This window comes from Lycium ferocissimum, chromosome 5 (genome assembly GCF_029784015.1).
Source record: "Lycium ferocissimum isolate CSIRO_LF1 chromosome 5, AGI_CSIRO_Lferr_CH_V1, whole genome shotgun sequence".
NCBI lineage: Eukaryota > Viridiplantae > Streptophyta > Magnoliopsida > Solanales > Solanaceae > Lycium > Lycium ferocissimum.
In genome coordinates this window covers 1,640,609-1,653,826 of record NC_081346.1, presented here as the reverse complement: position 1 = coordinate 1,653,826, position 13,218 = coordinate 1,640,609, and the positions used below count along the sequence as shown (strand labels likewise).

Here is a 13,218-nt window from a genome sequence, read left to right as displayed (position 1 = left end):
AAACCCTCCGAAATTTAATGATTTTGTATAGCCGAATGATATTAATCAATGGGTTTTCATAGTTTAGTCCTTGTATCTTGGGTTTCTTCAGAAAGATTAAGTTTTTACAAGTAAGGTAATTAAGATTGGTTAGTATTGATCATTGTAGTTAAACCCCCTAAGATTTGATGATTCATTTACTGATTTTGTATAACCGAATGGTATTTATTTATGGGTTTTCACGGTTTAGCCCTTTTCTCTTGGGGTTTATTCAGAAAGATTGGTTTTTGGTTAGTAAGGTATTTTTTTCCTCACAAAGATTGTTTTTTTTTTTTTTTTGACTCTTGGGTCTTTGAGTTCTTCTAAATCTTGATCTTGATTTATTGGTCCTTGTTGATTGCATTTGATTAATACTGCTGTTTGGCTAAGAGATGGACTGAAATTGAATTACCTTTGATTTGAGGATTTAGTAGATGTAATTGGCTTTGCAGCTAATGCATGTTTACAAGTTGGAATAGTTTGGTTGCTGAAGATAAAGTACTTTAGGAGTACTTGAGCATATGTATAATCCCAACCCCAAATTTAATGATTCATTTACTGATTTTGTATAACCTAATGGTATTTATTAATGGGTTGTCACGGTTTAGCCCTTTTCTTGGGGTTTATTCAGAAAAATCGTTTTTTTAAGTAAGGTAATTAAGATTGGTTAGTATTTGTTTCTTGGGTCTGTAAGTTCTTCCTAATTACTGATCTTGATTCATTGGTCCTTGTTGATTGCATTTGATTAATACTGCTGTTTGGCTAAGAGATGGACTGAAATTGAGTTACCTTTGATTTGGTGATTTAGTCTATGTAATTGTGTTTTCTGCTAACACATGTTTTTCAAGTTGGATTAGTTTGGTTGCTGAAAAAAAAAAGGTACTCTAGGAATAATTTTCTTAGAAGTGTTTTTTGTATTTTTGGTTGTTCTTGGCCTGAATCAGATTACTGCACACTGTAAATGTGCTGAGTGCAGTAATAGGAGTAGATTTTACCCGCTTAATAGCCTGACGGTGGGACTTTCAGCTTTTCTGGATCAAGTGTAGCTTCTCCTTTTTTCCATCTAATTATGAATTATTATGATAGTTTATTGAAGGTTGTTAGTTCTGTTCATGTACGGAAGTTGGGTTTCTGTTAACTGTATATGCTAATGCTTTCAGATAATAAGGATGAGTGCTGTTCAACTCACCTCATTGACGGCGATGGAGCGTTCAATGTTGTTGGAGTCGAGAACTTTATGAAGGAAGTTAAACTGGCGGAATGTGGTCTTTCATATGCCGTTGTGTCCATTATGGGCCCGCAAAGTAGCGGTATGAATTCTCTCTCAAAAACCATAATAGCGATCATCCATTTACCACTTTGCAATATCATGACTTCATATTAGTTTGGTGAAGCTTGACGAAGAGTAGGTCCTTGTCATATCTTTATGTCCTCGTCTGTGAATGGCTCATGTTGTTGACGAACACTGGAGCTGATTAAGATCTTTATGTCCATGTCTTTGAATGCGTCAAGTCTTATCGCCTCCTTTTTGTCAGCGTTTCCTTATTGCATCCTCGCTGCTTGACTACACAAATCATCCTAATGCTCTTTGTGAAACCAATGCTATTATATTGTTTTCCAATAGTGGCTAAATTTAATTGTGTGATAATGCAGGGAAGAGTACACTGTTAAATCATCTTTTTCATACTAACTTCAGAGAGATGGATGCCTACAAGGGAAGGTATGTATGAATGTTTTATTTGCCAGATGTCTGCTGTTTCATTGTAGGTGAGCTGACAGAATTAAGTATTTTCTAGGTCACAAACCACAAAAGGTATTTGGATGGCTCGATGTGCTGGGATTGAGCCTTGCACCCTAGTCATGGATTTAGAAGGCACAGATGGTAGAGAACGAGGAGAGGTGTGTTGAAAGTACTTTTTAGATGACATTGTACTTTCCTTTTGCTGTTGCATAATTTATTTTCGCGTGACCAGATGCACGTTATCCTTAATGCATTTTCCCCAAGTGCTGTACCCCTTTGATAAGGGTGCAGATGACAGATACCATCATGGACAGCTGTTTGTTACTTTGTTGAAAAATAAAGTATGGATCATTAGTTATTTCACATCCCTACTTCTTGCCTATAAAAAATAATTTCAAAATCGTTGTAGCTTCCTCTTTGCAAATAGTAATCCTTTGCAAATTGTAATCCTATGATGAGCTCACTGAATAATTTTTGAACAGATTTTAGTAGATTCCCGGTCTCTGATATCTTTTACCTCACTGTTCTTTGTGTTAATGTAGTTGCACTGTGTCAAAAGATGTCTATGGATATTTCTGCTAGATATACTGGGAACCATAATCTATTCTGTGATTAATTTGGAGCTAACAATTTGAGATGATCCTTGCCTATACTTGGTCATGAGGTGGGATAACTAGTTTTAAAATGCTTTTCCTTGAGCTGAGGGTTTATCGGAAACAGCCTCTCTACCCCTTAAGGTAGGGGTAAGGTCTGTGTACACTCTACCCTCCACAGACCCCACTTGTCGGATTACACTGGGTATGTTGTTGTTGAGGTGGGATAACTAGTAATTGAGCAGATTGTTTCTCATTCAGGATTTACTTTTTTTTTTTTAGGATGACACCGCGTTTGAAAAGCAAAGTGCTCTATTCGCACTTGCTGTTTCTGATATAGTGCTTATCAACATGTAAGTTCCTCTATTATGTGAAACATATAGTACATGAACTTCTAATAAATTGAAATTAAAAAAAAATATGTATGAGTGGCTCAAAAGTTTAACTATTCAGGTGGTGTCATGATATTGGTCGTGAGCAGGCTGCCAATAAGCCTCTTTTGAAGACTGTCTTCCAGGTAAAGTACATAGAGGCCTTTTTGTTTGTTTGTTGGAATATTCCTTCCGGATATTTTACGACTTACTTTATTTTGAACAGGTTATGATGCGTTTATTTAGTCCACGTAAAACGACATTGATGTTTGTTATTCGTGACAAAACAAGGGTAGGTGCCTTCTCTCACGAGCGTTTTTCTGCCATTTATAATATCTGCATGTCCTGTGAAAAAAATGTTTGAGCAGGTTGTTTTTTCACTTTCATTTGTAGACTCCCCTTGAAAATTTGGAACCTGTTCTAAGGGAAGACATTCAGAAGGTAACATGTTCATGGTTTTTGAGTTTTCTTATTTTATGTTCCCTTCTAAACTCTATATTATTGAATTTATCATACCTGTTCTGGGCTTTGTAGATATGGGATTCTGTCCCAAAGCCGCAAGCTCACAAGGAAACACCGTTAAGTGAGTTTTTTAATGTGAGTCACAGTAAAATTTGATCTGCTTTACTTTCTTGTTGTCTGTTTATATCTGTGCTCACAGATTTAGTGAAATTGATTGAATGTCCAGGTCGAGGTCGTGGCTCTTTCTAGTTTCGAGGAGAAGGAAGAACAATTCAAAGAGCAGGTACGCGAGAAATATTTTTTTGAGCATTCGTTGATTATATGTTCCTATCTACTCCTATCATATATGGTTGTCTTGTATATGTTGTAGCCAATGATCAGCTCAGAAAAGCTACTTTTTTGCTTAGTTGACTCTGGTTTAATTTTTTGTGTTCGTTTCTTTGTTAAGGTGGCTAGTCTAAGACAGCGGTTCTTTCATTCTATTGCACCTGGTGGGCTTGCTGGAGATAGGCGGGCTGTTGTTCCTGCTTCAGGCTTTTCATTTAGTTCACAAGAGATATGGAGGGTTATAAAGGAGAACAAGGACCTTGACCTGCCTGCCCATAAGGTTATAACCTAAATATCTACTGCATTTGAAATTATCAGTTAGTTATCGATGTATTTTTGACATACTCTATTTTGATATAATTACAGGTTATGGTAGCTACGGTGCGCTGTGAAGAGATTGCCAATGAAAAATATGTTGCTTTCACTGAAAATGAGGTACATAGAATTGTTTGGAGGTTTATTTAAGAAGTTATACGTTGTTCTGTTTTATCTACTATCTTAAATATCACAATTAATTTTAAATTGATTGACCTTCTTGTAGGAATGGCGTCAATTAGAAGAGGCAGTTAATTCTCATTCTGTACGGGGCTTTGGAAGGAAGCTCAGCTCAATTTTGGACGCTTGTTTATCAGAGTAAGAACACAACTTTCATGCGGTATAGCAGGGGTGTGCTTCTAGTAACAGACAAAGAATGTTGGAAAGCTAGTAATTTTCTTGTGTGAAACTCATCTGTTGCGGACGTTCTTAATGTGATATTTCTTGCCTTTCTTGTGGTTAAAGCAAGGAGAACACAAGAATATAATTAATCACTGCATTTTCATTATATTTGATAAAGCTTATGGTATTATGAACGCTGCTAGAAGAGTATAACATAAAGAGAGTTGAGCCTTGAGGACAAAGGAAAGGCTGACTGGTTTCTCTGAATTTTAACAGTGTCAGAAATGCTGGTGGAGCATGGTGTTTAGGATGATGATACACAAGAACTATGGTTGAGCGTGGGTCGGACCTTATTTTGGTTTAGCATCAATGTAGGAAAGCAAAGAGATTTATATGGCTACTTTGTACAGTATCTTATCTATATCGTGCTACCTTATCAAAAAAAAAAAAAATTCTTCTCTATATCTTGCTAAAGTGATCAAAGATAGGGTGTTACAGTATTAGGTATGTGGTTGTTGTGGCCCACTGTGGATGATCCACCTTCTCACTGTGTTTTTGTCTCTGGCTTTACTCTTTGAGTGGAATGGAATTTGTGTGCCTAATATCCCTCTGGATATTTTAACAAAAATGATTACTAGGGTACAAATAAAGGAAGCAAACCCTTCTCTCAGCATTCCTCCTTCCATCCATCTTCTTGTCCTTAAACTAGTTCTTTTCGCCCTCGAGGGCTAGCTGAGGAATTTGTGCCTTTGGTCATAGGTTTGGCCGTTCCAGCCCTTTGCCAAGCGAACTAACTTTGATATTTAAGTGGAGAAGGGTGGAAGGTCGGGCTCATTGTCCTCGAGTTTCGGAAAAACTACTCTTTCTTTTTCTTCTCCCTCACACCCAACTTAACCTCCCGCAACCCCCCCCCCCCCCCCCCCAAAAAAAAAAAAAAATTCTCCTCTACTGTTTTTCCTTTCTTTTTTTATCAAGTAAAGGTATTTTCATTCATAATAAACATGGCCAAACTAGCTGTATACAAGGGATATACCAAAAGGTAAAGCATCTACACAACATGACTCTCTACAAACTCCGCCCAGTCATCTACGCTACAAGGAACTTTCTGTTCGCACCAAAAGAAAATAAGGGAGCGGAGACTGCTCCTCAACTGAGAGAAACTTGAATCTACTATGTCAAAAGCTTTCCTGTTTCTCTCTCTCCAAACCACCCACATTAATGCAAGCGGAACCACGTTCCAAGCCCTTCTTCTTCTCCTCCTCCTCCGCTCTTCCAACTGAACATCAACTCTTTCACACTTCTTGGCATTGCCCAAGGAGTTTGAAACCACTTAAACATACCCCACCATAATCTCATGGTAAACCCGCAATGTAGAAGAAGATGGTCCACGTCCTCGCCCGCCTCCTTGCACATGTAACACCAACTGACACAGACAATCTTCCACTTTCTAAGATTTTTCGCTTTCAAAATCAACCCTCGTGGCTAGGCAGGTGAAGAAACACATCTCCTTCGGCACACTTGGAATCCATATTGCATTCATGGGAAATCAACCTCCTCCCTAACCAAAAGTTTCTCATAAAAAGACTTCACAAAGAACACTCCATTATTTCCCAGGCCCCACCACCGCACGTCGGGATTATCCACCGGATTGACTTGCCTAGAAAGTAAGTCTATCAATATTTGAAACTCACTCACTTCCAATCTTGAAAACCCCTTCTAAATCTCAAACCCAAAAAGTCTCCACTTTGTGTGCCCCTAATTTGTTGAATTTTCTACCTTTTTTCTTCCATTGTAACCCTAGACTAATCATGATGGCTAAGTAATACCGCTGCTGCCCTACCTGCCGTTGCGCTGGTCCACCTTTTTTTCTCTTGTTCTTTTCATGTTGTGCTTTCTTCCTTGCTTTTCTATTTCTAAACAATCAATCAACTATTCTGCAATTCTTAATTTATTGGTGAAAATGTTACCTTATTCAAAAAAAATAAAAATTATTAATTTGTTGGTGTCCTGCCATTCGAACTCTTTGTATCCATCCCTTTGATTAGGCTCTTCTTATTCTAATAAGTAGTAATAATAATAATAATAATAATAATAATAATAATAATAATAATAACAATAATAATAATAATGTGATTTTAAGACTCCAAGGGTGTGGCCTAGTGGTCAGTGAAGTGGATTGTGAACACTGAGGTCTTAGGTTCAAATCCAAATAGGGACAAAAAATTTCTTCCCATCTGTTTTAGTCTTGGTGGACTGAGTTACCTGGTACCTGTTGCTAGTGGGAGGTGGCAGGTATCCCGTGGAATTAGTTGAAGTGCGCACAATCAGGCCCGGACACCACGGTTATAAAAAATATTTTTTTTAAAAGGAAAATTAGGAATTTTCTGAGTTGCACTCTTATCACTGTACTGATAGACAAGTCTCTAGTAAGGCTAGAAACACTACTGGCAAACACCAAATCTGATATAGATATAACAACTACTGAGCCTTAACCACAACTAGTTGGTATCTATTATATTAGTACTTTGCTTCTACTGTATTTGTCTTTTGCTAAATCTCCATTGATTCCATGAGAATATAGCCGTTTTGAGACTTCTCTCCATGTGATTTTAGGTTGTATGTCTTTCTATTTTAGCACCTTTATTCATCATAGTCACACCTACGGATGGCATATTTTATCGGATGTGATCATTTCTAATATGTAACTTTGATCAGTTAAATGAATGTGATCTTGTAAAACTTTTAATAATCTTTATGTATAAGATTAGCAGGGAAGTTCCTGATGTCCCGAAATAGAAAGTATCATATAGTTTGAACTGGAGATTCTTTTTATTTTAATTTTCTGTTGGATTCATTTCTTCTTACCATTTTGCTCCATGGTATGTAATTATTGTTTTCATTATGCATGTATACATTATAAGAAGGGTGCACATGGATAATAAGATTTTTTGTTCTCAGGTATGATGCCGAGGCTACCTTCTTTGACGAAGGGGTTAGATCCTCAAAGCGAAAGCAGTTGAAAGAGAAATTGCTTCAGGTAACGGGCTAGGCTCCGCTCTCTCCTAAACCTGTTTTACTGCATACACAGAATCCTTTTGTTATATTCCTGCATTAACCAATTCTAGTTTTGATGATTGACCAACCAAACTTGCTGGGTTCCTGTGTGTCTTAATGAGAACTCTTTGGCCTTTTTAGAGTCAACCAAATAAATTTACATGCTAAAATTTCTATCTTAGTGGCACTCTTTCAACCAATGATGTAAATGCATTCTCTCTCTCCCACTAGTAAAACACTACCTTTTTACCCTTTTTTTTTTTCTCAAAACGAAGGGCCATTTTTTTATTGCAATCCTCTTCTGATTTATCCCGTCTTTTGTCGTAGCTTGTCCAACCAGCCTACCAATCTATGCTGGGACACATTCGATCTGATACTTTTGAAAGATTCAAAGAAGCATTTGAGAAGGCATTGAAGGGGGGTAAAGGGTTTGCTCTGTCCGCTCGTGAATGTACTGAGTCTTTTATGTCCCATTTTGACGAAGAAAGCACAGGTACAGGATGCAATCTGCCATTTCTGTTACTGGTTTACCGCACTTGATTTATATCTTTTCTTCTGACAAGGGCATATTATCCTTCATGAGCAACCCTTATTCCCCAGGTCTTAAAAAAAAAGGATTGAGGAATTGATACCCTATCTCTGTGTAGGGGCCTAGTTATAAAAAGTGTTCTTACTCTGGGAATAAACTTGTAGAGCTGACTAAGCTTCTATTAAATGTCAGTTAGTTGAAGTAGTTGCTTATTACTAATGATTATTTCTTGAAATGTTCACTTGAGTTTGCAGGGTAAATTTCTGATGTTTTTGGTTGCTATAGGGTATCCAGTTCTATGCCTTTTTGGATGCATGTGATGAGAGTTGCAACAACTGTTGTCATATTCTTCTTCCCTGCTCTTAGAAAAATAGCAACTTTTCTAGCTGGAAATACCAAATTAGAAAAGAATTTTCGCAAAGAGATTGCTGTATCACTTGCTGACTTTCAGCATTTGTAGGAAATTAGTGCTCCTTAATATTTTTCTTCCAAGATCTTGCTGCACTTGTAGTTAATGAAATGCCCCTAGACTGGAAAACTTTAATAGGTGATATTTTGTTTGGGACATAAAATGTTGAGCGTAGTGTCAGCAGCGTGACAGCTAGCTATTTGAAATCTGACAGCTGATGCATCATTTTGTAGATGCTATTATTGATCAAGCAAAATGGGACTCATCTAGAGTGAGGGATAAGCTGAGGCGTGATGTAGATGCTCATATTGCTGAAGTTCGTAGTGCCAAGCTTGCTGAAGTGACAACCCTCTACGAGGTATGAAATTTGACAGCCTTTATAGTTTACCATTAAGTCTCACGCTGTAGCTGACTAGCTGTTGTCTCCTTACATTTTGGGGGATGCTCACCTTTGAGATTGAACAAGGCCCGAGGTCCAACATAAATACTTCAATAATGAAAACCATGCATACTCACAACCTTTAAATCAACATATTTCGTTATAATGAAAATCTCATAAAGTAACATAGTTTCGTTCATGCATGCCATACGAGTAGCCATAGATTACAAGCCGAAAATAATTAATCTTACAACAATGAATAGATTAGTGAACTGAAACAGGTTCCGGTGACTCAAAGAATAAAACTATTCAAGCTCCACGAAAAGTAAGTGGAGTCTCACCAAAAGTATCCAACTGAATGGCTTGTGGAGCAGTCCTAACCGTGTGCCTCGAGATGGTCAACACCAATTCCTGAAACCAAAAGTTGAACGCCAAAAGGCCTAAGCTCCACATGCCTAGTATGTTTTTCTTAACACGATATCAAAGACATACCAAACATTTACACGTGTTTGTGTTATCCAATGACAGACCCTTATGTTATTCACCTCCAAATGTCCAGACTGGTTGTGCTAGAGGTGTTAAGAGTCCCACATTGGGCAAGTGTATGGGATGTCGTCTCCTTACTTGGGTCTCAGATAATCCTCACCTCCTCATTTAACTTTTGAGGTTGCGTTAGGGCCAAAGTTTACTATCTTAATATTAACTTTCAGAATTCTTTTTCATCCTGCTTTGACTTGATTGTTCTTATGCCGAGGGTCTATCGGAAACAGCCTGTACACCCAAGGTAGGGGTAAGGTTTGCGTGCACTCTACCCTCCCCAGACTCCACTTTGTGGGATTTCACTGGGTATGTTGTTGTTGTTGTACTTCAATTTTTTGTAGTGTTTTGTTCTAGGATTTTGAGGTAAAAATAATGTGCGTTGGGCATACTTGGGATGTTTAATATTATCTCCCTAATTAACGGAATATGCCATCACTTGGTTGCATCTGATAGCTGAATGGCTGGTCCAACATGCATATATATTAGTAACTATTTGTTGTTGGTAGTGACTCCTGCTTGATATCAAACAAGTGTGAGGACCATTTGATTTTAATTTTAGATGTAATTATGCTGGAACTGAAGAGAAATTCTTTGTTTAGACAAAACTGAACGAGGCATTGGCTGGACCAGTTGAGGCCCTTTTAGATGGAGCGGGTGATGATACATGGCCAGCAATAAGAAAACTGCTTCAGCGTGAGACTGACACAGCAGTCTCTGGTTTTGCTTCTGCACTCTCTGGTTTTGAAATGGATGAAGAAAGTAGGGATAGTATGGTTTTGCGGTTGAAAGATTATGCACGTGGAGTAGTTGAAGCAAAGACAAAGGAAGAAGCTGGAAGGGTGTTGAGTCGCATGAAGGACAGGTATGGACATGAGTTGATCTTGTTCTACAGCTCTGACATACAATACTTATAATACAAAAGAATATGCTGATGACCTGAAAATTATTGGCAGGTTTTCAACATTGTTCAGCCATGATCAGGATTCTATGCCACGAATTTGGACTGGCAAGGAAGATATTCGAGCAATTACTAAAACTGCACGATCAGCTGTATGATTGATTGCAAAACCCTTTTTTTGGTGTGTGATCTCACGTTTCAATAATTCATTACTGACTACTCTCAATTTTCTCCCAGTCTCTGAAGCTCCTATCAGTTATGGCTGCAGTTCGCTTGGAAGATGAGGGTGACAGTATAGACAAAACACTTATCCTTGCTCTTGTGGATTCTTCCTCCGCAAAGAGCGTTTCATCAGTTGATCCTCTGGCGTCTAGCACTTGGGATGAGGTAATTGATTTACTTATGTGGTTTGTCTTGGAAGCTATTTGCAAGCAAAAGGATTTGGTCTATGAAAAGGGGAAGACAAGATTCTTTCCATTGAAAAGGCCAGTCTCCACGACATGGTTCATAGATTGTGAATATATTGTTTGGGGTCACTTGCTGGTGATGACCATCAACTAATTATTTAAAATTTTGGATTGAATATAATATCAATCCAGTTCTACACATATAAGCTAATCCCAGTGCGTGTCTGAGGAGTTTATTGCTTCATAAGGATTTGATTTTTTAGACCTGAAAAGTCTACAAAGGTTCCTAATAAATTTTCGTCTTTAGGAGCTAGATCTTTTTTTGTATGATTAAGTAATCTTTGCATGGTGCAGTGTCAGCCCATCAAAATTTTCATCTTGTGGTCAATAATTGCAGGTCCCTCCATCGAAAACTTTGATTACACCTGTCCAGTGCAAGTCTTTGTGGAGGCAATTTAAGACGGAGACTGAATATGTTGTTTCACAAGCCATTGCTGCTCAGGCAAGATATTAGATGCTATTCTGCATGTCTTTCTGCTTTTCGATAGTCCATTCTTCTATGTTGGTTTTTGATTGTCGGTTGAATATGTTCGAGTTCCAATAAGGATAGAAGGTATCGTTTAATGCGGGTGTTTTCACTAAATAATGGGATTAGAACATTCGAAGTGCAATCTTGTTCATTTAACACTAGAGATTTGATTTTTGCACAAACAGCCTTTTGGTACTTCGGAGGTTGATTGTCTTTCATGCTAGGTGTATGTTCAATTTTGAATGTTGAAATGTTAAGAGAATATCTAATCACCTTTAGGTGTTCTCGCATGGATAAGCTTTATTAAAGTTTTTCCCTTCATTCTTGATCGCTTCTCATTTTCTTTTATTCAACTTTCAGGAGGCTAGCAAGAGAAATAATAACTGGCTACCACCTCCGTGGGCAATTGCTGCCATGGTGATTTTGGGATTCAATGAATTCATGACACTTTTAAGGTATATTCTTTCTGACTTGTAGTTCATGATGCCCCCCTACGTTTTACAGTATAATATGGTTTAACTCATGGGCTGATGCTGGGTTTTACTTTTTTCCAGAAATCCTTTATATTTGGGGTTTATATTCGTCGCCTATCTGCTATTTAAAGCCCTTTGGGTGCAATTGGACATCTCGGGCGAATTCCGCAATGGAGTTGTAAGTGCTGAATCTGATATCTTAGAGTTCTATTGTTTGCATACTAAAAGCTATTCAACCAAATACCTTTATTAAAGAAAAAGCAATTTGATCAAATATCTTTATAAAATAAAAGCAACTAAACCAAATAACTGTTGCAAACTCTTGCTCATCACTTTTTAAAAGATTGTTTGAATATATTTTCTACACTATAAGGACAACACATTGATGATATTCAGTTGCAAGTGACGTTCTAAAATTCTGTTCGACATAGTTACAAAAAGAGAATTGATGAAGTTTTGATCTTTCGGTGGTAAGTTCATTATTTTCCTGGAGATGTTCTACCCTACCCTAGCAAACTAGGGGAAGAAAGAGAGAGTAGGAGAAGCCGGAAGGGAAATAATTCTCTTTCATAATTTTTTCTGATCATCACACAACAATCCCTTTCTTCTCTTCCTTTGTCTAGTTTCCAAGCGATGCAAGAAGCAGACATCTTTGTTCGGGGTCTTTCAGTAGATTTGACCTTTCCTTTCTATTTTTGCGATATTTTATAGGTAACTGTGTAGATATTGACTGGGAGTATGTGAGTCAAATAACCAATAATCTTATTTATCCTCTATAATTGCTTCATTCACATATGTGGAAACTTTTGAAATAATTGTCTTCTCGGGGATGTGATGTTCTATATATGTTGTGACAGCTACCTGGACTTCTCTCTTTATCCACAAAGTTCGTTCCTACAATCATGAATCTTCTTAAACGACTAGCAGAGGAAGGACAAGGTATGGCAAGTGGTCAACAACCTCAGGGTAACCCTGCCCTTGCTGCAAAGAGCTTCCGTGGTAGCACGAACGATAATGGTGACGTGTCAACGAGCACTACATCTGAAGTAACTTCAGAAAATGGAACAGAATACTCTAGCTCCTCGTTACATGACAAAAGACAGTAAGCTATTGTTTATATAGAAACACACTCTTATTCTGCGACAGCAAAGCTTTTATGCTCATCCGGACGTGGTATGGTACACAATTCGGCTTGATGGACCTTTAGAGGCAAAGCATGTGAAAGAATCAGACACTGAAGCATTGATTTTTGTACACTGGGGCTTGGGTTGTCACGAAATTAAAGAAGTCTCCACTGCATAGGCTGTGTTTTAATTTTCTCTCGTTCTTTTTGCGTTGATTTTCATTTGTTGGTGAACTAAGAAGAGGGCCCTTTCTTTTCTGCTTTCTTTGTTATCATTCTCCCGGTTTGCCATCAAATTTTTCTTGTGAGAAGCCTAATATAATGTCTGTATTTTATTGATGAGCTGATGAAAGATATCAAAAACTATTATATTTCTAATGAGATGGGATTTTTTTCAAAGATTATTAGAGAAATTTCTGATTTTTTTTTTCCAGCTTTCCCTCTCTACATGTTAAGATTTTGATGTTAAATTTGAGCATCTAGGGAAGAGTGAAACTACTCCGTTACCTGATATAAAAATGATTTATAAGCAATAATATAAGTTAATTTTTTCCGTTTGATGTAAAATCTTCCCCTTAAATAAGACCACGACCACAATGACACCTCAGTCCTTGCAAGTTGTGAGTGTGGTTGGCTATATGATTTCTCTGACCATGTTCCATATAAGCTTTATCTGTATTACGTGGCTTTTCATCATAGAATTGGTAA

General features: G+C 37.6%; 1 protein-coding gene across 1 annotated transcript; it reads left to right on the top strand.

The window, feature by feature from the left end:
• Positions 1-1,168: 1,168 nt before the first annotated feature.
• On the top strand, positions 1,169-12,909 carry LOC132055346 (protein ROOT HAIR DEFECTIVE 3-like). Its single transcript, XM_059447120.1, has 22 exons — positions 1,169-1,328; positions 1,672-1,738; positions 1,815-1,917; positions 2,635-2,705; positions 2,806-2,869; positions 2,950-3,015; positions 3,117-3,164; positions 3,258-3,320; positions 3,412-3,468; positions 3,634-3,792; positions 3,879-3,947; positions 4,054-4,145; positions 7,128-7,206; positions 7,551-7,716; positions 8,395-8,519; positions 9,680-9,942; positions 10,034-10,130; positions 10,216-10,365; positions 10,783-10,887; positions 11,275-11,369; positions 11,469-11,565; positions 12,245-12,909. The coding sequence occupies exons 1-22, from the start codon at positions 1,169-1,171 to the stop codon at positions 12,491-12,493; spliced, it is 2,445 nt and encodes an 814-aa protein (XP_059303103.1). The 3' UTR covers positions 12,494-12,909.
• The last annotated feature ends 309 nt before the right edge of the window (positions 12,910-13,218 follow it).

Bases quoted from the DNA above. Each gene is read 5' to 3' on its own strand.
- LOC132055346 (XM_059447120.1), top strand. From the start codon at position 1,169: ATGCTTTCAGATAATAAGGATGAGTGCTGTTCAACTCACCTCATTGAC. The intron at 7,717-8,394 runs GTACAGGATGCA...ATCATTTTGTAG, and splicing joins TTTTGACGAAGAAAGCACAG to ATGCTATTATTGATCAAGCA. The intron at 8,520-9,679 runs GTATGAAATTTG...TTCTTTGTTTAG, and splicing joins AAGTGACAACCCTCTACGAG to ACAAAACTGAACGAGGCATT.